Below are 27,945 nucleotides of genomic sequence, written 5' to 3'. Positions count from 1 at the left end.
CGAGATTATTACTTTCCTGCCACCATGAAAATTACTAAATGGGTTCACATGTGAAGTGAGTATAGCATCCAAGTTCTATAATTAAGCCTTCCTCTTACCACTGATGACCCTCAGAGCTTGCATTTCCAAAAAAGTCTTGAAGAAAACCACAGAAAAACTTGAATTGCTCAACATCACAAAGCACAAGGAAGGACAGAAGTTCAAAAAAGTCAGAGGACCCAACCAGGAATACCAGTCAGTTGTATCTCTTTAGGAGTAGATCACAATGCTGAGTATGATGTTTACTTATATATATATGACAATATATAGAATACTACTGCCCTCTTTATTCTATTTTTTCATTTTTTTTTTAAATGCAAGCTTGGTTGTGTGAACCTTACTGGTGGCTGTGAGTTGCACGACCTGAGAGAGAATTCAAATCCAGATGTTTGGGTTAGCACACATAACCTTTTCTTCTTTAAAATAAAATAATCTACCTAGAACAGACAAGATGAGTCAAGAGTCTTTTAGAAAATGTACTGGCGTTTTCGAAGCCAAGCCCTACTCAGTTGCTCAAAGCAATGTCATGGAGGCCAAGGTTCCAAGGTATGTCAAGAACTGAATTACATTGCTCCCAATCTCTCTTACTGGATGCACTCTTCTTGCCAGCCAGTGAGCACAGGGAGCCAGTTTGCTGGGTCAGCTCCAAGAGCAGACACTTCAGCTTAATATGCTGGCATCAGTGTGCAGGCTCTGATGCTCTCTTCATGTCTTTCCCACAGGCCGAATCATCTCTTCCCAGCTCTCGCTGGTAAAAGTGCTTTTGACAAGGCTAAGGCCTATGGGCAAAACTCACCAGGATAGTGTCCCAGCTGCATAATTTACAATATACACAAGTTAGAAAAGAGTGATTCGAACCCTGAAGCCACTCACTTCATGGACTTTAGTAGAAATTTCCCAGAGACAGAAAAATACAAAAAGATAGAGAAAAGCCCCTATAGCTAACTTCCCTGTCCCATTCCTGACTCCTAGTGGAGTTTGGGGCAGCTGGGAGCCCTGGGCAATTTTACTGCATTAAGTCAGTTCAACAAAATCCAACACTCAGAAGATAGTGAAGAGACATGGTCCTGTATACACAGAGTATGAGGAGCTGGCAAAAGTGAAAGACTTAGGTTCTGAGCGGTTCTTACAACACTGTTCAGAGTGTGACCAAGGGTTATACAAGGCACAAGGGATGTGGCACAATGCCTCCCCTTTAGGACTACTGTAGGACTAAAGAAGATGATGCATATAACATGCCTAGTGCAGAGCCCGGTGGGTAAGGGATGTTCATGACACATCAGACGTCAACAACAGTGGTCTTCAGATAAGATTATAGACGACTGACTGTGTTTCTTCTTTCATTTCCAAATTTTTTCTAATGAATAATGAGATGGAACAACAATATGATAGAGACCAGTACAGCTCCTGGACACTCAGCACCCAGTCATTTTCTATCTTATGTACGGAAACGTATCTAAGGGTATCTCTTGAAAAATCTCACACACCTTGAGTTCCCTTTGCCCTTTCTAACTTCCTTAAGTTGTTAACTTTATTTTAGCTGGAAAGTCTTTTTAGTACATATAACAATTCTTGGCAATAGCATTAGAAAGTACAGGCAATTTAGAAATTTCTGTAAAAATCACCAACAGTCTAATTCTAACTTGTTAGTAGCACGAACAAACTAACTATAACATGGGTGACATAGGCTTTGTATTATTTTGGATTTAGGTGATTTTGTTTAACTTTTACTTTTTTCTTTATTTTTTCTTTACTAGGTGAAAATAAAACTGAATATACATCCATCCCAAGAATAACATTCTCAAGTGTAAGGCAGGACAGTATTTCACTCAATAAAGACTATCAGGTTTCAAACTCAGAGAGTGCTAAAGAACTTGTGCATCATCAGTGCACAACTCACCAGCATGAGCTTTGAGTATATGTGTTTTCAGCCGGCTGTTATAGGAGGACTTGAAGGAGCAGAGTTTGCATCGGAATGGTTTATGGTGTCCGTGGTGCGTTTGCATATGGCGATCCAAACTTGATGTAGAAGGGAAATGAAAAGAAAAATGACAAAATTAAAAATTTCATAGAGGATTTGCTCATTGCCTTTTTTCCAGGAATCCTACTTCTAGGTCGTTCAAAGCCTTTTTGTTTACTTTTCAATAATGGCATTTATCAATTTAATTAATTAATTTTCAAGAGTTGTACCTACTCTAAGAGGACAGGAAGCTAAAGGAAGAGATCGAGAGTTTTTTTTTTTGGATTTAGAGATATGGCAGTGGTAACAGGTCATGGTAAGAATCTTTATTGTCCCTTCCTATAGCTCTGATAATTGGAAGAGTGTATCTAAAAAGAGAAGGTACAATATGGGTGAATTCAAGCTTCCTGCCAAGCCAGTGAGAGTGCCTATCAATTAGTCCTCTAACTTATTCAAATAACAGAATGGGAATTAGAGAAATTTAGCATTTGAAAAGAGCTGACTTTCTTTTTGAATTCTAATTCTACTTTCATTGTGAACACTAGAGTGAGGAAGGGAGGTTTCGAAGTGGCTGACCTTCTTGCAATGGGCTGTCTTGTTTCCAGGGTCTATATTAATTTGGAGGCAAAGTGCATGCATGTTTAAAGGAGTCACATGGTCAAAAGGCTGCACATCCCTTCTGATACACACAGCCATGTTTGCTGTAAGTCTTCCAGAAGCAACTTACAAGGGAGTTATTTAATTACAACGAACCCCTAGTACTTCATAATAATTATTAGCCTAAAAAAATAATAAATCTACCAAACAAGGTGTGGGAAGAAGTTCTAATTTGTATCAGTACTCCAGAGAACTAAAATCCATTCTAAATGCCTCATGTGGGAATGGTACTGCTACTATTTCAACATATAATGCTCTCCTGAGCTCCAAAGCAACATTTTCAATTGCCCCTGGACAGCTCCCTCTGGGTGTCCTTTAGTTATCTTTAACTCAACCTGTTCTAAACAAACCCATCAGAGAGTTGTCTACAAAACAAATTCTCTTCTTCATTTCCTTGTTTCTATAAATGGCACTAACCTTTCTCCCAGTTGAGTAAACTGAAAACCTAGGTGCCATCTGTATTTCACTTTGTCCCTCATCTCATGTATTAAGTCAATTTTTCCAAGTCAGGGAAATCCATTCCTTCAATCATTCCCTAACTTCTTGAACTAGCTACTTAGCTACTACTATTGCTTCTTAATTCCTTGTCCCCAGCCCCCATGTTTTTTCTTTCTTTTTTTTTTTTTCATCTCAAGAGCACACACTACGGAGTCAGACTACCTGGGATAAAATCTCAGCCATTACTTATAGGGTGAGTGACCTTGGGCAAATTACTTAATTTTTCTAGGCTTTACTTTTCTTATTCATACGATGATAATAATGGGGCCATACCTTAATGGAGTGTTTGAGAATGAAATTAAGTAATACTTAAAGGCACTTAGTACAGTGCCTGGTATATAGTGAGATGCAATAAATGTTACCAATTATAATTATTTTACTAATTTGACTCTTCCTTTTACCAGTAATTTAAATTATGCAATACTATTTCCTGGCATTTAAAACTCCAAATATGTCTCCTTTAAAGTATTTAGACCTTATCTTTCACTATTCCTTTACATGTAACTTAAGGATTAGTCAAACTGAACCCCCAGCTAGGGCCCCAGTCAGCTTCATGGTCTCCTCCCTCAGCTTTTCCTCTACATCTTATGTCCTTTCCAAACTACTCAAGTCCTATTTTTCTACTTTAAGACTTGACCCAAATGCTCCTTACTCCATAAAACCTTCCTGACTCTTCCAAAGTTGACGTAACATTTCCCTTCTTTGACACATTATAGTATTTTACTGGTATTTTCAAAGATGTGCTTTATTTTACTGAGTCAGTGGGGTTTTTATTTTTTTTTTAATTTTCATAAACCAACCCTTGACCCTAAATTCCCTTGGGCCACAGACCATGGCCTGTGTCTTTATATTTCCCCCAAGTATACTACCTAGGACAGGATACATTCATTTATTCACAATTATTTACTGAAGTTCCACTGTGTGTCAGACAAAGTGATAGATGCTGTTCAATAAATACTTCATGAATTGAAGAGAATCCTACAAGTTTTATGCCAATGTATGGATCTGATGACAAAGATTAGATATTAGGCTCCATATAATAACAAAGTGTTTACAACCCATCCTAACCTCTGTGAAACCACCACCTCCTTCTTCTGTTCAACAACCACTAACTGGCCCTTTATCTTTTGTAAGAAGCAAACGGTCCATCATTTATTTCATTAAAAAATTTGTTTTAAAAAGCATGTCAGTCTTAGTCACCTTTATCCAAGACTGTCCAAATGCATTATTGAATATTTATCTCTCTTTTATATGGCTGAAAGAGAAAGGCAACAAAAGGTTGTTCTTAAAACCACCCCTCTTTCCAATGGCCCCAAAAAGCCTTACACACTTGTTCCAAATTTACACTTTCAAAGCTGTGATGAGTAATGGGAAGCTCCCTCCCCTTAATCTCCCTGTATGTCAAGCAACTCCTTGGCATCCATGAACTTCTTTACCTTTCAAGGTCTCTTGAAAAATTGCAAGCAACGTTTCTTTGGTCACACGGGTTAACAGTCCTAATTTTACCTCTTTAGCAAATCAGTTTTCCAAATGGACTTTACTTCCTCAAACAATGACTAGATTTTGACTGAATGTTTGACAGATGAATCAGGAGACTCATCTACTCTCCACAGCTGCATTTTTCCTTTGGGTAAATCATAGCGATTCCTCCAATTCTCATTTTTAAAATGCCTGCATTTGCCAAATCTAATGCCATCTGATCGATCTCCTGTTCTCAGCCCCATTTTACAGAAAAGGTGACTGAGGCTCCAGGTAACAGAGCAGGAGGTGTGAACCATGAGTGGGGCCTTCTTACTCATCCAAGCTTCTGCTTTAGCTTAGTGCCTTCCACTATGACATCTTCCCCCAGTAACCACTAGTGACCCCCCCAATAGCACTTACTTGTGCCTGAAAGCAGAAACAAAGGAGCAATACTGGCAGCTGTACTTGTCCTCGCGGGTAAACATGGCCAGGGCCAGGTGGCTCCTCTCATGAGAACGCAGCCCCTGCATGGACATCAGGACTCTGTCACATTGACTGCAATGGTATCCCCCCGGCCGGGTTTCATCCTCCAACATTCCATCAAGCAAGCAGTGTTCACCATCCACCCGGCCCACCAGGGCGCCACTGGCGTCTTTGGCTGCTTCCAATCCATCCAGGAACAAGTGGGCAGGGTCATCCGCCTCCTGCTAAGAGAACCACACACACACACATGCCCCACCAACAAAATAAATATCCATCATCATTGCCCCCAGCTTTCTTTTTCTCCCTTCATTCTCCCAAACTCAACAGCACTTCTTGTCAAAGCTTCCTCCCCTGCCTCTCCAGCTACCTTTAGAGGGAGAGCAAGCCCAACTGCCATTCCTCATGCAGTGGAGGTGATTTTAGAACAACATACCCGGACACAGGTTGCTACTGTTTGCGAAATGTGAACAAGGGCTTCTCCCGTTCTGAAGACACTTCACTCACTTCTTCCCCTTCTTAAAAGAAAATTCCAACTGCAATCCCATCTAAGCTGACATAAAGTTGGGCTAGGGTTGTGGCTCACAGAAAAGAGAGGAAGAAAGGAAGAGAACAAAAAGCAAAGTAGTATGGTCATTGAGGAGCCTTGGACCATTATCTGGAAAGGAAGCAAAGCAAAAGATCCTGCTGTCTGCCCCCTACCCTGTAGATGGTGACTTCACTCTATGACTGGAGACTGCTGCATAATCAATTTGAAAAATTAAGGAGCAGTCTAGTTTTAAGTCACCTGTTTTTCAAGATAGTTCCTTGGGTTACTGATTACACAGGAAAAGCCCTTCTGTCTCTCTCACGTGATCCCAGGAAACGAGCCTGGGACACACCGCAGTGGTGTATGAAAGAAGCTGACTGCTGATATCCCTGGGTTGCCACTGTTCTGCCAAAAGACAGAAAGCTTCAGTCTTCAATGAAGAAAAGTAGAGACTTTATCTTCATGTTAAATTGGCAAAATAGGACGTAAGCTCAAGAAGGGCAGATGACAAAAATATATTTGCATGTACCCACAGAGAAAGGGCAGAACCCTGAAATGACTTCCGTTTTAATAAATAATAGGGCTGAGCAATATTCTGGAAGATGGGGATGGTGGCTTAGTTACTGACGTGGTGGCTGCTATTAGGATTATGATGTTCAAAACAGGTGGCCTAATAAAAGTTAAGAGGGAAAAGGGAAGACGTTTGTCAGCATCATATGGGAGAGGGGATGGAGGAGACAAACCAAGGCTTTCAGGGTCAGTTGTGACTTGAATGCTTTTAGTTTTAATGTCTTTTGCAGTCCCCAGAGGATCCAGGATAAGAAGACAAAGAGATTCTCCTAGGCTTTCTGCATCCTCAGCCAGATGAGAACAGTAAGAAGTCAGGAAGAAAGAGGAGCAGAAGACGATGGGAACAGAACCCACTTGATTCCTCTCAAGAGCTCGGGCAACTTGGAAGAACGAAGAGATAATGGCACTAAACGCAGAAGAGAAGGACGACCTGAAGCCTCCTAGACCGAGAATCCTGGACCTTCTGTTGCCACCAAACTATCCACGTGGAAGGAAACCAGATCGAAACTCGACCTTTCCCTGAACAGAAAGATGAGGAAGGTCCAACCTGCAAAGAAATCAAAACAAGCCAAACCAATCCAAGTATAATTCAGGAATGCCCACATTCTGAGATGCTCTTTCCTGAGCTGCTTTAGGCAATGGGGTTAGTAAGTAACTCGAATCGCTCACACACAAGAATGCTCATCCAGACCTTCCAGTTCTCACCTTCACGGCAGCTGACACAGCTGGGACATTGCCATACTGGACGTGCTTTCGGAGGTGATTGCAGATGGCTCGGAGCGTTGGGTGCACTTCCACACAGAATTTACATTTGTAGCCCACCACTTTCCTCTCCTTGATCTTTGGCACCTCTTCTAAGTGACCAAAAGGCTGGTAAAATACAGTGGTAGCCATCAGTACTCCGAGCCCTCCCTCAATTGTCGGAATTTATTCTTGCAGTTTAACAACATATTTTATTTTAAAGCCGATTATCAGGTTAAAAACCAAGGGAGATATAGGCGAGTATTTTTATATAACAAATTTGTCAGCATCATGGCACGCTGCCTACTATGCAAAGTCTTTGGAACCCAAATACGTTACGGCTTGTGAGTAGAGAAGATTTCTGTGCAGAAGCTCATTGTCACTGCCACTAAGTTATCTGGTTTTCAAACCAGTTTCAACTAGGCAGGTGAAACGTTGCATAGTTGCGCCATTAATGAACTTCTTGATAAAATAAAATCTACTCCTGGAGACGTTAGGTTCGTGTAGCAAACACTGAAGACCAAGACATGGCTGAGAAGTGCTAATGGTACCAAGAGACAGCCCACACTGCCTTAGGAAAGAGCGAGCGTTGTTGTAAAACTAGGCTTCAAATAAAGCTACTTGGCAGAAAGACATACATAGAAACCACCCCAAACCTCCCCTGGGGAGCCATGGGAGGAGTCAAAGGGAAGGAGGGAGGGGAACGGGACCAAGGAGAGGGATGAGCACAGAATGGGAGATAATCAAGCTCGAAATGTTTAATTGACTTATTGAGCTCTCTGGCAAGCTAAGTCACTAGGAAGCCTGCAGCAGTTTGGCTGGCAACGAAGAAGTGCATGTGGGCACCAGTGATGAGAGGCCTCCTGGGGGAAGGGAAATCAAAACATATCCTTACCCTCTCTTGTTTGAAATCTGCAAAAGCACCATCTGCATATTTCTGCTTGCTCAAAAGCTGTTTCCTCCTCTCCTGACGTTTGGCACGCTTCTGGAATTCCTCATTGTGAATGTTCAAGTGTGAGGTCAGCTCGGCTGTGCTTTGCAGTTTGCTATCACAGTGCTTACACTGGTAGGTGGAGTTCTGTAAGCGGGGGCCGTTGCCCAGAATGATGAAGTCCCTCTTTAGGTCCCGACTGTGGTGGTCAGTGTAATGCATGCACAGCAGCTCTGCAGTGCTAAAGGACAGCTTGAAGCATTTGATGCAGCGGAACGGGAGCCACTCGATTTCCTGAGCTTCACCCTCCACCTCGGCTTTCTCAAAGCTGCTTCTCTCCTCTTCTTCCATCAGCGTGGGCTTCTCATGCTCATCTGCATAGACGGCCGTGAAGTAGCCCCCCAACTTGCTGGCGTGCTGCTTCTTTGGGAACACCCCTGGGTGGCGTTTCATGTAATGCGACACAATGCCCTTCTTGCTGAACGACTGGAAAGAGCACAAGGAGCACTTTTTCTTCTCCACTGCCCGCCGGAGTTCCTCGCTCAGCTGAGGGGAGTCGTCCTTGGGCGGGGATGGGATGATCACTTTGTTGGGCTTGTCACTGATGGTCCTAGAGGCTGCCAGGCAGTGAGTGTAATACGCATCAATGTCGTGGCGCTTCTGGTAGTGGGCTGCCAGACCTTTGCGGATGGGGTTGGTGTAGGCACACAGGGCACACTTGAAGAGGTTGTTCTTGCCTTCCGGCTGGGCTCGGACGTTATTGTGCTTGATGCGGTAGTGCCTGGCGATCCCCTTCCTCGTGGAGCAGAAGTACTTGCAGAGCTGGCACCGGAACACAGTGTGGGAGACCAGGTGGGAGGTAGAGAAGTGAGAAGTGGACACGGGCTCCTCTCCCACCTCCTCCTCAGTGATAGAGACTTGGGAGGGGCTCACTTCAGTGGTCATCTCAGGCTCAAGGGGGACTGGCAGCTTCGGGGGCGACTGGGAAAAGACATCAAATTCAGGCTGATTGTGATACTTCTCGTAGTGGATTTTCAGTTTCTCCAAAGTGCCGTGCGTGTACGGACACAGTTTGCACCGGTAGGCGCCATACCCTTGCTTGAAGATCCTGCTTGTCTCCTCCACGTCGTTCTGGGATATGTCCGCAGACTGCTCTACGTCGTGCACAAAGTCCTCAGCGGTCACCTTGATGGACGGATGTCGCTTCTGGTAGTGGGTCAGGACGCCGTGGATGCGGGTGTTGATGTATGGGCAATGCCTACATTTGTAGACGGCACCTGGGTTGATGTCAATGTCCTGGGCAAAGTCAGCAGCCTTCACTTTCATGCCAGGGTGCTTCTTCCCATAATGGGTGAGAAGACCGTGCAAGTTGTTATACTCAGATTGGCATACCGTGCACTGGTATGGGGTGGAGGATATGGCGGGGTTGGCTGAAGCTAGCTGCAGGCTTTTCTCAGGGGACAGTCTTGCATCCTCTGGACATTCAGCTTCCTGCTCCGGGAGAGGGGTGGGTATACTGTTTTCACAATTCACAGGGCCTGCCAACTCTTCGGATGAAAGAATGGGCTTCTCCACAGCATCTTTCTCCTTGATGATGTCCAGCAGCACTGACTCATCACCATTCATGGCCCAGGGGTGGAACGCTTGGTAGTGATTAGTGATGTCCCAGATGGAGACAGCTTCAAAAACACAGTCCCTGCATCTGTAGGTTTTGGCTTCGGCTGGCATTGTGAGAGAGGGAGGGGATGGGTCTGGCCCAGCCCACAGTTTAGTAGCCATGTAGGTGTAATCAACATAGTGTTCTGGATGCCTCCGTTGGTAATGCAGGAGCAAACCATTGGGCTCCGTATGGGAGTAAATGCACCACTCGCAGTGGTAGCCAGCTTCTATCAAGCCATCTAGAAATGCCCATCGCATGATGGACGTGACTGTGGCTTTCAGGGCGGGGTGGTCTTTCTTGATATGCTTCCTCAGTGCATAGAAGTAGGGGGAGGTATATGAGCACTGCCTACATTTGAGTGCTCGGAGTTTCGTTTTGTCCCGCTCTAGGTTAGAGGCAGAGACAAGCACGCAGCTGGCAGGCTTCTTCTGATTTCGGTCGCAGAGGCTTCGAATGGTGGCTGTATGCTGCCGGATCACATCTGCGTTGGCCTTGAAGTCCCGGTGCTTCTTCTGATAATGAATAAGTACCCCTTTGACCGTCCGGTTCCCATAATCACAGTGCTGGCAAAAGAACATCTCATTCTCCACAGGAGGGCCATCTCTCTCAGAACTGCTTCGGTTCAGCTGTTGCATGGGGGCGGGTGGCCGGGGGGAGCCTTGGGGCCCTTCGACCCCTCTCATCATTGCAGCTGTGGGAGGAGCCTGTCTGATATATTTGGCAGTAACCTTTATTTCTGGGTGTCTTTTCTGGTAGTGGACAAGCACTCCCACAACTGACCGATTGCTGTAGGAACAGTGTTTGCAGTAGTAAAGCTCAGTACTGAGGTCTGGTGGCGGGGGTTGTGGGGGGGGTGGGGAACCCATGTTGGACATTTTGGGAGACATTGGAGCACCCACCTCAAATGATAATTGAGAAAGGGCAGAGCCCCTGTCCACAGACACCATTCGCATAGTTTTCTGGATCCTAAAGTAGGAAGCCTTTTCTTCGGGGTGTTTCTTCTGATAATGAACCAAGACAGAATGCATGTTGGGGCTTGCAAACGAACAAACATCACAATCGTAAACAACAACAGTGTTGACCAAAGGGTCCTTCTGATTTTCACATTCAGGAGTAAAGGTCTTGGAAGGAGTGTTTTTGTTAAACGTAGCTGGCAAACCACCACCACGAGCCACAGGCGTGGAAGTCGCCATGTTCTTGGGAGCTGAATTCAGAATCTCCCTCAGGGTCTGGGATTCTGTATTCAGCCCTTCCTGCTGCTCCACGACATAGCTTGAAAATATCATCGCGTTGTTGATCTTCACCGTGGGATGCATTCTTTGGTAATGTGGCATCAGGCTTCTAACATTCGGGCTCGTGTATGAACAAAACCGACACCGGTAGATCAGGTCCGAGTGATCGAAGTTGAGTACATTCATGGCTTCTGGGTGGTGTTCACCATAATGCTGCTGGAGATCTTCGAAGTTGGTGTAATCAATGTAGCATTCCAGGCACCTGTACACTGCACTGTGATCATTGGGGTCCAAGATGTACCTAAAGCTGAATTTAATGTACGGGTGCATTCGTTGGTAGTGGGTGCTAACACTCCGGGCAGATTTGTTGTTAAAGTCACAGTGTTTACAATAGTAAAGCCTTCCAGAGTCACCAAAGTCTGTGTTTTCATTATTGTGCTCGGTCCCATAGATGGGAGTTTGGGTATTCAGCAGAGCAGTATTGGAAACTTGGTGATCTTTCAAGTTTGTTGAGGAGCCGTAATAATCCTCTTCATCTTCAGAAAGGGTGAGCTCAATCTCAGCCCCATTGGTGGCATTGTAATCGTGGGTGATGTTTCTGAAGTTGGGCTCCTTCTGGGGCTCACTGGTATCTCTTGCCCATATCTGTTGGGCAGAAAAGGAAGTGGGAACCTCTATGATGGGTTCTGTCGGCTCTTCCTCCCTGTCCAACTCAACCTCTATCTCGACTTCGTTGTCTTCCTCTTCCTCTTCATCATCCTCAACATTGATCACTGCATCTTCCTGCTGTTTAGTTTGGTTAATTTTGCTCTGAAGGTTGCTTGCTATCTCATCAATCCTGGTTCTCTTCTTCACGGGTGACAAATCTAGAGGAAAGTCATTGGCGAGCTTCCTAGAGGCCTTAGCTACAAAATTGTTCTTGGAGGACAACCCAAGAATTGAGGTCTGACTTTTCTTCACAGTGTTGCTGGAAGAGGGGTGGCTGTCTGTCTCATTTTCCAATGGTAGGCTTGAGGGCTGCCCCTCGAATTTTGGCAAGTTGTCACAGAATGAATGTTTATGCTGCTGATGGACTCTTAGCCCTTTCAGAGTTGTGGTGGAGTAATTACACATGGTGCATTTGTATGGGTGCAGAGGTGCGGCTTGTGTGGGTGGCTGTGGCTGCTGCGTTGGTGGTGGCTGTGTTTGTGGCTGGGATGGCACCTGATGTGGTGGCTGCAGCTGTGGTGGCTGTGGCTGCTGCAGTGGCTGTGGTTGTGATGGTGGTGGTGGTGGTGGCGGTGGTGGTGGTTGCGGTGGCTGTTGCTGCTGCAAGGGATCCAACATGACTCCTGACTTTCTACCATTGATGCTTGAGCTCTCATAAGACACCACGCCTTCATTCAGTGAGGATGAAATGCTTTCACTCTGGGAATTCACAGCATCCCAATCTGACGTTGTACCCGTGTGACACTGTTTGTGAGCCCCAAGTTTCAACGAGCTCTTGCAAGTAAACGGACATTCGTCACATTTGTAGACAGCTGTCTTTCCAGATAAGTGGATATTTTCTATGTGACGAGAGATGCTACGTCGATGCATGGTGAGGAAAGGACAAAAGGGGCACTGGAACCTATTCATGAATCTTCTAAATGGAATCCCCTTGGTCTCCAATAATTTGTTGCCATCTGAGCCCATCAGCTGCTCTGCAGACAGGCCTGATGTCTGGTGATCCATAACACTTAAACCATTCTCACTGTCTATTTCATTTAACTCTTCATCAGAACTAGAGTCATTTAGCATGCTATTAGTTTCCAGGTCAGCAGAAGAATTGGTCATGTCAGTCATTCCATAACGGGATCTCTCTGCCAAGTTAACTAGACCAGAATTGTGAGGTGACTTCGGCTTCATCTGAGGGTAAGACATGGGCGAAAACTTGGAAGCTGAAGAAGAATTGGGTCTCATGATGGAGTTGCCCATGGAGCCCCTGAAGTTGGAGACGGTAGTATTGGGTATCTCCCGGCTTGCAGCATTCATGGTCAGATAGGTGGAGTTGGAAGTGGGGCTGGGGGCACTCTTGTTCGGCACATCAGGTAGATTAGTTCCTTCTTGTTGCTGTCTGAGACTGGAAAGGATCTTGACCATACTGCGGTGTTTCTTCATCATGTGGTCACACCAGCGTTCTCGACGGGGGGTCTGGTAGCTGCACCACTCACAACAAAAGTTGCCTCGAGATTTGGTCAAAGGCTTGACCATAGACTCTAAGATGCTGCGCTCCACAACCTCTGCTGGCAGTTCCTTGCAGGGGTCCTGCAGGGATACGGGCGGAACCACAGGGTCTGGCATTGGAGCAGGAGCAGGCGGGGGAGCGGTGGTCTCCTTCAGATTGTTTTTGTGATACATCTTCTGATGCTTAATTATTCTTGCCCTTCTTGGTGACTTATATGTGCAAAACTGGCAAGAGAAGACCTTTCCAAATCCCTCATGCATCATGATATTATAATTTAAGGATCCCGGGACAGGGGGTCCTGACGAACTCCCTTCAGCTTGAGCTCCATGGACCTTTCTAGTGTGTTCTATGAGGAGGTTTTTTGACCTGAAGTAGCGTACGCAGAACTTGCATTGAAAAAACTTGTTTGTTGGTTTGGGATTAGCGGCAATATGATGACCATAATATCCTGGACTGTGGCCATAGTAACCTCCGGTCCCCAATGCAGTTGCATTTTGACCTAAAGAAAAAGCATAAGGAAAGTGACAAAGCAAAAGACAATTAAGATATCTAATCATGCAAATCAGTATCATTCCAATTATTCTTCATTACTAAACATCACATGCAAAAGGCCTGAAGTCTCAAGATGAGGTCTTGAAGAGTATTCACAAAGCATCAGTGAAGATACCCGTACTGCACCTTCTCATGGATAAAGATGCAGGGTACAGCTTTAGGTATTCTCCTCATCTCCATAAATGAGCCACACAGCTATAAAAATACAAGTTTCATAAATTGTACTACTTTTTCTAGAACTTTCCAAGCTACTACCTTGTTCTCCAAATTAAAAGGTAGGATATATGAGGAAGCTTTTGAAAGGATAACTACCTAAGATACTCAAGAAGAGATACATAGATACATAATGCCCAAACCACAAAAATGGCTAGCAAAGCACAAGAAATTCTGCAAAAGCCACATATATTAAGAACCATGGCTATAGGCTAAAAGGAAACAAGAGCAATTAAAATACATCGGCTGTGCCAAGTTTAGTGTAGATTTACCTGATAAATCTTCTGCAATGGCAAATTCATCCTTTATAGAAGAAAACTCCACCTCTGTCTGATTACTGGCATTCATGGACCCGCATCGTGGCTCATTCACATTGTCCTCAGCAACATCAGTTGGCTGCAGAAATGCCGTGTGGACATCCTGAATGTGTGCCTTGAGATCTTCATAAGACGGGGCTCTGAAATCACAGCCATCACACTGAAGCACCTCCATGATCTGGGTCTACCCTCTCACATTAGGAACCTGTAGCAGAAGTCAGAACAAAACATCTTAAGGAATGCACTAATCGCATACCTTGAGCTGATGGGGCTATATATCCATTAATGGGAAAAAATTCCAGTATCAGTAGATTTCTTATTGGACTTTGCCATTTGGAACATTGGCTAAAGAGAGGCAATCAGACATAATGGAGATGATGTCCTTGACCTCATAATTTCAAAGAAGGAAAAACACCAGATAAATATTTTCTAGCATGATATGTCTTCCAATGCCATTTGTCAAGGAAATGTTTAGTACTTCAAAAGTTTTAGAAGTTTCTGAGCTTTTCCACTGAATCCAAATTTCTTGGTAACTTAATGTTGGCTTTGGTTCTGCCTTGGACTCATTTTCTTTTTAAATTGGAGCCATCTCAAAAGAAGAGGATGTCCACACAGAAGAAAGGGAAAATTTCAACCTTCATTAGCTGTTTATTTAGTTATTATTACCTTGGTGTTTTATCACCAAATAGTGAAATAGTATTTAAATCTTCAGAGTTGAGGTAGGGCATTTTTATTGTAGCTTTTCTTATTTTAATAACTTTGCTGATATTGGGGTGCACCTCTCTTTCCTCCCTTCTCCAAATAGCTTAGTTGTGGGTTTTTTTTTTCCACGAGCTAAATGACTATTTGCTCTTTTACTACCTACCAATTATAACCTAACAGCTTCTTCAATCTAATTAGGTCATAAAATATTTCTCATGAGGTTTTCAAACAACCAACTTTGGATGACAATCCAGTTTCTGTTTAAAGTTGCACCTTGGCACCTCAATTTGCATGAAGACAACAGAAACTTGCATTTTTGAAGAAGGGCTTCTAAGTCATGACTTTATCTTTTTCCACTTCTTTCCTTTACAAACATGAAGTGCATACCTGGATGCAAAAAGCTGTGAACCTGCCATGGAATAAATCAAAACTTGCCCAGCTACTTTCATTCTGCTATTTACTGTGTGACTGAAATATACAGAAAGCTACACACTAACTCAATGGAGAGTCCCACCATCAAGAAGTCAAAAATATATTACAAAGGTGAAGTCCTTCCTATCTTAATGTATATTCTAAGTTGAGATACCCTGTTATTGTCTTAATGAGTAAGTTACTTCATTAAGATCATCACAAACTCTACTGAGTCACTGTAATCTAGAACCAGATGTCCAAGAACTAACGCTGTAGCCAATGTATTTTATGATGTAATATTCTATACTTTTACTGTAAAAGATAAATTATTTCTGCAGGAAGAAAAAGGTCCAGTAATAATATATTAATGTAGTGAAAGGAGCCATCACACAAGGATTTTCTATCAAAGAATGCTCCTCCTGATCGCATGCTAAAATAACTTCTGGCGAGTCCAGTTCTGGACAGACTGAGCTTGCAGAGTTAGCCACAGATATTTACCTCCTCTTCTTTCACCCAGCAATTTATCCTTTTTCAATAAACATTGAACTGTGCACCAGACTCTTTTCAGCTAAGTCTCAATATTCCAGATACACAAGCTTTTATGTCTAAGCAACAACCCAAATTGTGTGGAAGAGGTTGCTATCAGCTCTGGATCAAATTACAGCAGTCACTGAGGCCCCACCCCACTTCTCCTTTCGCACAGTCCATTAGACCTGAAAACAAATTTTTCCATGGTGCAGACAACTCCTGCATTTAGAACACTTCACAGAAAAAAGCAGATCATCCAGTGTGCACTCCCCATCCCCCAAGCTTAGTCCTTTCATCTCAGCCAAACAAGCCACAGCTCTGCTGAATGTGTTTATCACACTTTCAAGAGATATGAGCTCCTGCGTCACTGAAGCTCTAAGACTCACTAAGCTGCCCTAGTCCTCTGAGCTTTAGGGGCAGCCATTTTAGCTCAGAGCTTCTCCTCCGTGCACAACATGGCTTCTCCTAGATTCTGCTAGGCTAACAATCAGAAATGAATGCTAGAAGAGCAGGCTGGGCTCCCCCTATGCTCTTCTCTTCCCAACAAAGAATTAACTGTTTTCATTTCTCTTCGAAAAACAGCACCTTTCTCCTCCTCAAATGTCATTCACCAAGATCTCCAAAGGTTCTTTTATTCCATGATTGATATGCTGGTTTGTTAGTCCCAGCAGAGCCCTGGTCAGAGGAGGATGACCCTGGGCCAGATCCTGTTCTACACCAGGATTTAGGGGTGCAGCAGGGGGACCTCCAGAATGCCTTGACTTCTTGGAAGTCGTCCTTCTACACACAGAAGACATACCATCCGACTCTGCTTGCCAGATTCCAAAGTCTAATGACCTTTGTTAATCACCAGCCAGTCTGTCTGCATCAGCAGACCCTGCCAACAGACACACCCTTCAACACAAAGGCTGTAGCTATTCCTTTTAAAGGAGGTTCTCTGAAAGCTCCATTGTGTAGCAGAGAGGAAAACAAAATCTCTTCCCTTCAAAACTTCAAGCCTTTAGAAATAATGCAACAAAAGGCTTTCTGCTGTGTGTCTTTTGGAAAGTTTGAGTCTGATTTGCACAACATCAACAAAAGTTACGGCTCTGCAGAAGGAAAGCAGGGCACCTTCGGTATTAAGTCATTCACCTAGAGATGAAATTCATCTCTCTATGTAGTTCTCTAATATCTTGGTGTCTTCTGAAGCTATTATCAAGGATGCTAACTGCACTGAACACAAACATAAACTAAGTCTCCTTGTTCTGCTACAAAGGAGATTAAAGGGTTATGAGATCAGAAAAAGAGCCACTGATTTGGAAAAAGAAGAGATGATGAAAGTGATTTCCTAATGGGTTCTAGCTTTCATGTTGTTGCAGCCTCTGCCTCAAAAATAGCTCAGAGCCTTAGAAGAGGTTAATCTCCAGGCCACTGAGAGAACCAGCATCAGGTAGAGCTGAATGGCCTTCAATTTCATGTCTGCACCAAGTACTGAAAGGAGGATGTAGCCTACTTTGAAAGCCATCTTGCCTTTGTGTACACATTTCTCCTGAAGACGCTGACAGAAGAAGAAAACAGAAGTTGCTGGCATGGCCCAATCAAAGAGAGAGAAACTTGATATGTTTATGAGATGGTACATGGGCACATGTGCAAAAAGTGACAGCAAGTGGAGGAGAAGGGAGTAGGGAAGGACAGAGACAAAAACACAATGGACATGAGGATGACCCATTCACGTTTTTGCAGCAGATGGTAATCCTCTAAGAAACCAGAACCAAGAAAAAAAAAAAGGCGAGAAATAAGCTCTGCATATCTATTTCATCAATCCCGAAGAGCAACAACCCTAAGAGGCTAATCTAGTCACTGATCTGCTATAAAATTATGATTTTAAGTTAAAAGCTTTGATCTCTTATCTACTTACTTCATTTAATAATACTATGATGATGAAATTAGCAATATTTTTTCTCACCAAAATCAGCAAAATCAAAAGTAAAAGAGGAAGTTTCTGAACTAACTAAAAAGAGTCTATTTCAAAAGGTCTTGAGATGAATCTGCAAATCGAACAAGCACCCTGTCTTCTACCCCAGATATATGTCCAGGTCCTTCAAGGTCAAATAGGCCTCAGATGCCTAGACTTTAAACACCACCCATCATGATCCCTGCAAGGTGAACACAGATTCATTCTACAGTAACTGGCACCTAATGTGACTGGTGCTCCTAACATGAAACCCCTAGACTATCCTAATTTAGTCACTGCCTTTAGTACTACTTACTCGTTGCTGATTTGTTCAGTTTGCATTTATAGTTTGAGGATTTCAAAATGTGGGGTTTTGACGGGGAAACCCAAAATCCAATTGTTTATGTTCGACAAATTCTTGAAGATATAAAGAACATCCAGAGATGATGTCAAAGATTTGAAACATATATACAGAAATGAGGAAAAGTAAATTATGGACAAAGCCTGCTCATTTTCAATCTTAAGAACACCAATTCTAATTTATACCACCTGCCCACCTACTTTCTGTGCTCAGAATTCCAGGGATCCATTACGCCTCAGTTTTCCCTCTTGTGAAGGAGGAAGGAGACAAACCACAGCTTCATCGTCCATCCTTCCAACTCACTGCTCAGACGTAACTGGAGCGGGCAGGTGTTGACATTGTGTAGCATTCTTCAGGCCCGCCACCATCACTTGGTCCAGGTCAGCTTGGCAAACATTGCTCTTTAGTTTGAGGGCCCAGGAGCATAAATGTGGTCCTCAAGTCAAAATCTCAGCTGTCTTCAGGAAGTGATCAAATTAAAAGGCATAGGCCTTGCCTGGATCTAACCTGTTCTCTGACTGAAGGGCTGCAGCCCAGAAATAAAGCTGTGAAGCACCACAGCCATGTGATTCAGTAGCAACTAATTATAACCTTCAAAGCCTTTGAGAAATAGAACCAGAAACACCATAAGGTGCTTTTCCTCTGTCCACTCCAGAAACCTAGTTTCATTTATAAGACACTAAACTTCCCAGTTCTCCTCAGTCATAATTCTAATAAAAGGCTCTCATTAGCACCTGTTGTTTGAACTTTTCTTAGTTTTCTTTCTTATGAATGGAAAAGCCAATTATCCAAAGACAGGTCATAGAATACATAAATTCTGGAATAGTTCAGCTAGAAAAACAGAAAAATCAAGAAACTAAAGATCATTCTAAAAACTCTATTTGCAGATCAGAAACTGTTGATATGCTGAGGTCAAAGAGTTGTGATGTGTACTGGGAAGTTAATATTTTTAATTGCAAGCCCTAGGACCTTAAGATGAAAAATGATTTCTTTTTATAAAAAGGTCCTAGTAAACTTGTAAATGTTGGGTTGCTATTCTTAGCAACAAAGGGAGTTCTATATCACTACTAATCATTTACACTTGTTAAGGCTGAAGTGGAAGTTCTAATAATTTAATAATCATTTAAAGCATCTTTCCAAAGAGTAATGAACTGAAAAGTTGAGGTGAAATCTCTTTCAGGAACAGTAGTTATGGAATCAAAACTACAAATGCAAATACAGAATGTCCAAATATATATATACACACACACACATAATTATATATATAATTAATTACATACATATATATGTAATTAATTTTCTTGATTTAATTTTAACTCATATATGGGCATATGCCCTTCAAATTTAACAAGAGTGGGGCAGAATCAGTTCTTTTCTGAATAAATACAAATGACATAGGTACTATCTCCATGTTAGAGTGTAAAAAAATAAATCAGCAGGCCAGGCCCAGTGGCTCACACCTGTAATCCCAGCACTTTGGGAGGCCGAGGCGGGTAGATCACAAGATCAGGAGTTCAAGACCAGTCTGGCCAAGATGGTGAAACCCTGTCTCTACTAAAAATAAAAAAAAAATTAGCTGAGTGTGGTGGCGGGCGTCTGTAATCCCAGCTACTTGGGAGGCTGAGGCAGAGAACTGCTTGAACCCGGGAGACGAAGGTTGCAGTGAGCCAAGATCGTGCCACTGCACTCCAGCCTAGGTGGCACAGTGAGACTTCGTCTCAAAAAAATAAAATAAAATAAAATAAAAAATAAACCAGCAAAATAAACCAACAAGCAACTTCCAACAACAAGCTACCTCCAACAATCCCATAGCATTTGGTACTATTATAGATTCTGGCTCACCATGTGGTCTTCAAATGTCCTATCAAATGTTTATACTGTTTGCTACATGATCTAAGCAGTTCTGTGTACTCTTGGCAATTCACCACACTAATGAAAGGTTTAACATATCAGGGAGGATAAATAATTAAGGAATTCAGAAGGGAGACACAGCTGTTCTTCAAAACCAAATTTTCAGAAGAGAAAGGATTAATTTGCAATCACATATGTAACCCCCAATATGAGACTGAATTTAAATAGTAGCAGGGAAATACCATGAGACCAAGTCCTGCCAATGCATGTGGCCTCTGTTGTATACAGTTGGCCTGGTCCATCTGTGGGACCTTGTACATAAGCACAAAGTCTGAAGCAGGCAATTTGCAGATTAATAACCCAGTCACCTACTGGCCAAGGATGCTAGCCTTCAGGTTACTTTTTATTTTAGGTTCGCTCTCCTGCACAAAGTTTTCAAGTACTACAGAGTATGCTAGAGTACTATTTCTTAATAGATACCTTTGGGATCATCATTAAAACGAAATGAGCATCTAGGGATGTAATCCAAGTGGCTAAAAATGTTGGATATGTAAATAAGAAGTGATTCTGACTGAGTGACTTGTTATGAAAGCAGGTAGTGAGTGTCTCATACAGAAAGAGATACTACATACCTTCTGGAGAATTCATGCATTCCTTTGCAATGATATAAGGCTAATTGAGGCCAACAGGCCAATAGGCAGTCTGCCAGCTCTCCTGTCCGTAGAAAAGGAAGCGTGTGATTTGAATAAGGAGATAAAAGGAGAGAAGGGACAAGAAAAGAAAGGGAGGAAGCAGGCTGATATCTCAGTAGCTTTAGACTTCATTGTCTGTAAAGGGGAACTTGCAGTTCACTGGATAATTCTAATTCTGAGAAGCGTCTTGACAATTTTCTTGAGATGTGGTTTAGAAACAAAACAAAACAAAATGAAGATGCCTCCCCCTCACTGAAATTCTCAAAATGCAACCATGATAAATGAGATTCCAGCTCATCATGTCCTTTCAAATGATGGGAACCCATTCTTGGTGTCCTAAGAATGAGTAAGTGAGAAATAATAAGTATTGAGGAATTCTCTGAAATGTCATGGGTTCACCAGGAAGTTCCTTGGAAACTGCAGCTGTTCTTGCCCTTGTACTTAAAACAAGAGATAACTGATTTCTTCCCTCCAGAGCTAAACCTCGCCCAAACAGCAGAGACAGAAAATCATGGTGTTGCTTTATCGACTCTTCAGAATGCTGGCTGGGTTTCCACCAACACTTTCCACACAAGAACTCTCATTATAAAAATTGTAAAATTAAAGGGAAGTTGCAGATATGCTGCTGGGTCTTCATTACAGAACTGATTAAGACGCAGAGTAAGCAGAAGCTGCAGTAAAAGTCATCTTCCACATCATGAAAGACCAAGATGTGAATTGAGAACTTTCCCTGGGGGCTGGTCAGCCTGACTGACCTTGGGCCTTGGGTGTGTCTTCATGGCCCCAAGTGTTCCTGGCTCACAAGATTCAGCTAAATATACCAAGTCTCAATTCTACAGATTCAGTGAATGAATCCAGGAACCATTTTTAACAACTTACCTTGTTTTCTATTACTATGCAAAGAAAAACAATGATATATGGCCATTGACTTGTGGAGGGTGTGAGGAAGTTTTGCTGAAATAACATCTCTTATCTGGGGAAAATCTCAATCTAATCTCCCCGAGACTTGCTCACTTTTCTGTGCTCATCATTTGCTCAAAAAATTCAGACAATTCACTTCCTTTAGATGAGAATGATTCTGAGCCTGCCTCCATCAGTGGCAGCCCCTGATGTAATAACCCTTCCAGTCTATTTTCTTATAGCAGACAAAACTGATTACCTAAGCCTGGCACTTGAATCTGTCTGTCTGTGTATCTTTCTCCAAACCATGGTTTCTAATATAGCTACCCTGTGAGGATAAAGTCCTAAACTGCCTACTTTCTGAAAAGGCAAACAGTGCCTGAGGCCTATGTAGACCATACATGCTTTCAAGTCCTCCTACTCAAGGGGACTGTGATTTTTTTTTTTTTTTACCTCCTCTTGACTTCTACCTGTAGCAGAAGCCAATAGAAGGCTGTCCTTCTCCCTTATCAAAATAACCAACTGGCTCATTCAGATCCATTAGTTTTCCTACCCTTGCTTCAACAAATTAATGCAACCTTATAGCAGGAAAAACATCATATGTGTTTCTATATGGGACTGGAATATACCCCCAAATTAGAAATTTTCTAAAAATGAAAGCTAAGAAATTTCTTTTCTCTTGCAATCCGCAATATACTTTTAGTAAGTAAGTTTATTCCTAAAAATTCCTACATCCCAAGAACCAAGCAGAAAGCTTAGACATTTGTCCACCAACACAACAGTATACTTTATTACCAGGTAAAAACACTACAGTGCTCAGTTAAGGAGCCAAGCCTCACATTCCATAAATCCTTAATGATAAATCCCACTTTTGCCCAACAAAGTTAGGTTTTTCAGCATATCCACTGTTGAGCTATTTAAAAAACAAAAGACAAACAAACAAAAAAAGGCATACAGAAATGCCTATCCAGTCAATTAAGGAATTTGTTCTCAGGTCACTAAAACCAAAAAGTGACAGTAGGTATGATGTCTCTGCCTGCCATCTTCACCTTGAGAACAAGTCTTTTGAGGCCCTTACTTTGATCATTTTGCTAAATGAAGAGATTAGATCATGATGTTCAACCTTTTTGTACAAAGGACCTGTTTTACAAGATTTTCCTCTCATATTTTGTAAGATTTTTTTTCCTGATTAAATTCATTCCCTTACATTTTATTATTCAGAGACATATAAATGCCAACCTTCATGTGACTGCCTTCTTATAAATTAAATTAAATTAAATCCAGGGGCTTTCCTTGACAACTCTATCTAAAGTTAGCCACCACTCCCAACCCCTACAAAATCTATAAAATTGAAACCCCTACTCATAACACCAACCCACACACACAGTTTCTCTCTACTGCAATACACTACTTTATTTCCTTCACTATTGGCATGACCCTTGTTGGTCTGTGGTCTTTTCTTCCTACCAGAACACAAGTACTCTAAGAAGGAGTCTAGATCTGTCTGGCTCACATTGGGATCTTCAGCCCCGGGAACACTCAGTGTACTCAACAGGTACTCAGAAATATGTGTTGAATGAAGGAAGGAACAAACGAATGAACTAGAGCTTCTGAGTGATAGGATTCCAACCAATCGAAAAAGATTGATCATGAGTGTTAGATTACTCTACAACCCTGTGTTGTCATAAAGCAGTAGTCCCAACCAGGGGTAATTTTATTCCCCACTCGCCCCAACTTGGGGCCGCTTGGCAGTATCTGCAGGCAGTTTTAGTTATCGTACCCAGCATCTGTGGGTAAAGGCTGGGGATGCAGCTAAGCATTCTACAATGCACAGGACAGCCCCCACAACAAATAATTATCTGGCCCCAAATGTCAATAGTGCTGAGACTGAAAACTAAATGATCTCCAGGTATTTTCATTCTCTGCATATAACCCACCTGTCTTTAGAGGCCCTTCATGGGGTCTTGGCTGGGGAGTCTCTGGATCCTTAGAGGGTCAACAAGTTCTCTCCCAAGTCCAAGATTTTATAATTCTATGGTTTTAAATGATCTTAGCAGCCCTCATACTATATGATATCATGAGTTTTCAGTTTTATTTTTCTAATTTGGGTATCTTACCAAAAATTTTTTCAGAAAAAAAAAAAAACCAAGGTGAAGGTATGTGATTGGTCTGTCTTTCCTACTGATACGGCCCTTGCACCCAACTAGGACAGTTGATAATCCTGTGGGTTTGTGAGTAAGGGGCAAATGTCATTAAAAATGATCAAGTCAGCTGGGCACAGTGGCCTTTGCCTATAATCCTAGCACTTTGGAAAGCTGAGGCGGGCAGATCACTCGAGGTAGGCAGTTCAAGACCAGCCTAGCCAACATGGTGAAACCACTTCTCTACTAAAAACACACACACAAAAAATTAGCTGGGCTTGATGGCAGGCGCCTGTAATCCCAGCTATTCGGGAGGCTGAGGCAGGAAAATTGTTTGAGCCTGGGAGACAGAGGTTGCAGTGAGACAAGATCATGCCACTGCACTCCAGCCTGGGTCACAGAGTGAGATTCTGTCTCAAAAAACAAAACAAACAAACAAACAAAAGGTTAGGTCTTTAGCATGTGGCCTCTGACTAAAATTTCTGTGAAAAACAATGCATATGTTCTCCTCTCCAATGTGTAAAATCATCTTCTTTCAAAGTGACAGGGCCCCAGGCTACTATAAGTCACTCTTCAGAGGGTAAATAATGCTTTTTTTTTATTATTCTTATATCCCCAGGGCCCGGCATAGGTCTGGCTTTGATGAGATTTGTGCTATGAGTACTAACTGTATGCATGCCTGCTTTCCAGGAGAAAATTAACTAGTGGTACCAAATCGAACTAAATGTTCAAGAACCTAAGGAATTCCAGAGAGCATTCATGAACAGCAAAACAAAACAAAACCTAGTGCTTATGAAGCTAATGAAGCTACATCGCAGTGGTTAGCCGACTACTGGGAAACCAGCAATTCTAAGTCTCCACTAGCAATTCTAAGTCTCCACTTATCCATAAGTTTTAAATAAATGACCATCCTCCTTTTCCTCATCATCCATGGAGAAGCTGCCTCTGGCTGCATTGTTCTACCTATGTGTTTATAACACTGCTAAGCTACCCTGAACTGATGTGACACCTGGAGTCATCACCTGACTACACTTGAGACCATTTGGTTGCCTTCCCTCCACAAAGCCTTTTTTATTCTTGTTTGCAAAGAATCCTGGAAAGCCTGAGAAACAATTCTGTCCTATAGCTCAAAACTGTATAAACATTTTCAGTGGAGGGAGTATAACAAAATTAGGTAGAAACAGAATTTTTTCTTCTTAGCCTCCCTGAAAGATACTGAAACAATATTATTTGTGCCTTCCTTAAGTCAAAGAGAAGACTCTACTCTAAAAGTTAACCATCAATAGGTTCATCGTGTCCAGTGGAGAGATCTTAAAGACCAGATTTCAGAATAAACACAAGTATCTCCTCTACCCTGAATTCACACCCAGGAGAGTAACTGAAAAGGTACAAAATCCATTTTTTGCAGTTTCACTACTCAAAGAACTTCTTAGGCATGCAAGCAGTGTGTTTATACTTTGGAAACACATTTGGAAGACTGAAAGTTGCTGACAAAGGTATACACAGAAGAACAAGAGCTATAACACTGAATTATCTTTAGAATCCAACCTCATGGAGTCAGAACAAGGTTATGTAGTAGCTTTATGCCTGCCAAATCTACCCCACGAGAAACACTGTCTTGTTTCTTATGGAAAATGTGCACTGCCAACAAAGTCACTGAAGAGGCTAGCTGAACGAGCCTTAGGAGGACCTGGACATAGCAGGGTCGGTTCATGTAAAATGGAAAGGAGAAGAGTAGTCAGCCTTACAAATGTCTGTCAAAAAAAGCCAGCCTCTTTGGTGGCACACCTAGTGAGTGACTCAGACTAATGATACCAGAATATTGTTGATACTGGATTTCGCTTCAAATTATATACTGCATTCTGAAACCAACTGCAACTTGGAATATTTTTCTCTCTTTACTAATATGTTAATTTATCTTTATCTTTTATTTATTTATTTATCTAACTTTATTCCTACAGGGTATCTATATCCATTTGTTGGATATTTAAAAAATCTAAATGTATCAGAAAGTCTAGGAATCATCTTTAACTTTTAAGATATCTTCCCTAAGGGTCTCTTAGAAGAGTCTGTTACCATTCTGAAGAGAATAGCTTAGAAATCAGGAAGATGTTGAGATCTCTATGTTTGTTCATGGTTTTCCTCCATGTAGAACACTTTTACCTGCTTTTGGAAGGTCTAAGTAATCCCCACCCTCTAAGACAGTGGTTCTCAAAGTCTAATCCCTGGACCAGCAGCACCAGCATCACCAAAGAACTTGTTAGAAATGCAAATTATTGAGTTCCACCCAAGACCTGAAACAGAAACTCTGATGTTGAGGTCCAGTGATCTTTTTTATATATTCTCAGGGTGAATCTGAGGTCCAAGCAAGTTTTAAGACCAAGCTCAAGTTTTCCTTCCTGTATGAAACAGTCCCTGAGACCACCAGCGAGAACAGTGGGCATTCCCTGCTCCACTGCATTGGAGCCCTACTTTAAAATGCTGCCAACTGGCTGAATGCAATAATAACTATGCAGTCCTTGAAGAGCACAGGAGACAACTACTGTTTGCAAATATTTAACTTCTTGTTTGGGAATTAATGAGAAAATACTAAGTTGCAGACCCAGCATCAGAAACTAACATGAGTACACTCATAAAAGACAATTATTCGTCTTGAAAGAATGAAGACTGTGGCTACTGCAAGTGCTGATACTGATACCCATATCTCCCTTAAAAGCTTCAGAAAGGTTCATGACATGGTGTCCTTGGTATTTCTAAAGCAGGACATGGATCCACAAAGGAAAGAATCAGGGTATTTTACCTGGAAAATACTAAGAGTTTGGGTAAATCCTCAGGATCCTAGACTCTTCCATGACAGGAAGCTTTCATGATAAATAAAATCTTATCAGAAAATACCTCCAAGCTTAGAGTGGTCATTTGATTGTTGCCCTAAAGTTATACTGCAGGGCTAACCTCTCCGTTAAGAACCAACATCTGAAGACACCGATGTGTCTGGAAATCCCTCAAAAGAAGGATATATGCTTTAGGCTAACCAAAGAAATTTCCAGAAAAAAATGATGGCTAATTGTCTCACACTGCTAACAAAGGCTTGGCTAGGGAAAATAAAAGACAAAACATACAGTCTGGCCACACCAAACCAATAAACTTACAGGACCCTTGAATCAAAAGCAAGACTTAAAACTTAGAATCATGAAGTTCAGAGAGAAAAATTCAACGGTGTCCTTCCCAGGAACCTAGCCAGAACCCTTCTAAACTGCTGCAGGACTACAGAAGCAAGTCAAGCCATCAAGACACAAACTCAGGTTCTAAAAGCAGAATTAAGCAGGGCTTCAGGAGGGGATTTAAAGAGATGTTTCTCTCGTTTTTTGAGGGCCAAGAAAAAGTTCTGCTAGTTGTGCCCTGAAGACAAATGAGTTATTAAAAAAACAAACAAACAAACAAACACTAAGACAAAGGGTGGAGGATGACAGAAAAATATGGCATGGAAAACACCCATGGAAAAAATCTATTTTGAAGGAACAGGACACAGAAGAAAATTATATACAACAATTAACAGAGATTCTATGAAAGAAGAGATCAAAGACAAGATGACAAGACATCAGCACAAGATGAAAGAGAGGCTGGCAGTTGAAGAAAGAAAATGATGACAAAAATAATATCATTGCAGAAGTAATAAATATATTAAAGTTATAAGAGGTAAAATCCACAAATCAAAAACAAAGTTGATGATGTGGAAAACAGTCTTCAAAAAACTGCACAAAATGCAGAGGAAAAAGACAAGTAGATGAAAGCAAGTGGAGATGATGACAGATAAGAAGGTTTGAAAACAGATCGAACATACAGATAAAAGGTTTTGTAGAAGTAGACAGCAAAACAAAACAAAACTAAACTAAATATGCTTCAATCTGTGGTAGAAAATACTTAGTTGAAATAAGAGTATCTGATATTCCAAGAAAGAAAAAGTAAGACTGAATTAGTAAAATTGAAGCATCTTGGTGAGGTTACAGAATTTCAAGGCTAAACACTGAATTCTATATATATCAAGACCTTTAACAATTACTCAATTATAACAGAAAAAGTCAGGTGTCCTCCGACTTTTTCACGGTAACATTTGATGACAGAAAAAAAAGTGAAGCTGTGTCTGCAGAGGCTCAAGAAAGAGAGAACAATACCCAAGTATTCAATTTCCAATTAAGTTCGCAACCAGTTTTTTTAATATATAAAAATAATAAAAAATGATTTTCTAATCAGCATAGTCAGAGAATGCAGCACGTAAGTAACTTTTCTTCAAAATACAACCGATAGAAGGTTCAAAATCAAGATCTCAAGAACAGGAAATTTAGAGGTAAGCAGAGGCTGTGAGCACTGAATCCACTCACA

The 27,945-nt window shown here is 42.0% G+C and overlaps 1 protein-coding gene across 3 annotated transcripts in view; it reads right to left on the bottom strand.

Moving 5' to 3' along the window:
• The window catches only part of ZNF462 (zinc finger protein 462), a 152,719-nt gene that overhangs the window by 77,418 nt on the left and 47,356 nt on the right, over positions 1-27,945 (bottom strand). For 2 of the 3 annotated variants that reach the window (XM_007968497.3, XM_073021822.1), the window contains exons 2-6: positions 14,002-14,251; positions 7,831-13,463; positions 6,900-7,064; positions 5,036-5,139; positions 1,940-2,058 (exon numbers count right to left, since the gene is read on the bottom strand). In XM_007968497.3, coding sequence (XP_007966688.1) covers positions 1,940-2,058; positions 5,036-5,139; positions 6,900-7,064; positions 7,831-13,463; positions 14,002-14,221 — 6,241 coding nt within the window. In that variant the 5' untranslated portion in view covers positions 14,222-14,251. The remainder of the gene's footprint in view (positions 1-1,939; positions 2,059-5,035; positions 5,140-6,899; positions 7,065-7,830; positions 13,464-14,001; positions 14,252-27,945) is intronic. The other variant, XM_037983290.2, reaches the window with a different exon arrangement.

This window comes from Chlorocebus sabaeus, chromosome 12 (assembly GCF_047675955.1).
Source record: "Chlorocebus sabaeus isolate Y175 chromosome 12, mChlSab1.0.hap1, whole genome shotgun sequence".
Lineage (NCBI taxonomy): Eukaryota > Metazoa > Chordata > Mammalia > Primates > Cercopithecidae > Chlorocebus > Chlorocebus sabaeus.
The sequence above is the reverse complement of the archived record's forward strand: the minus strand, read 5'-3'. Positions and strand labels throughout refer to the sequence as shown.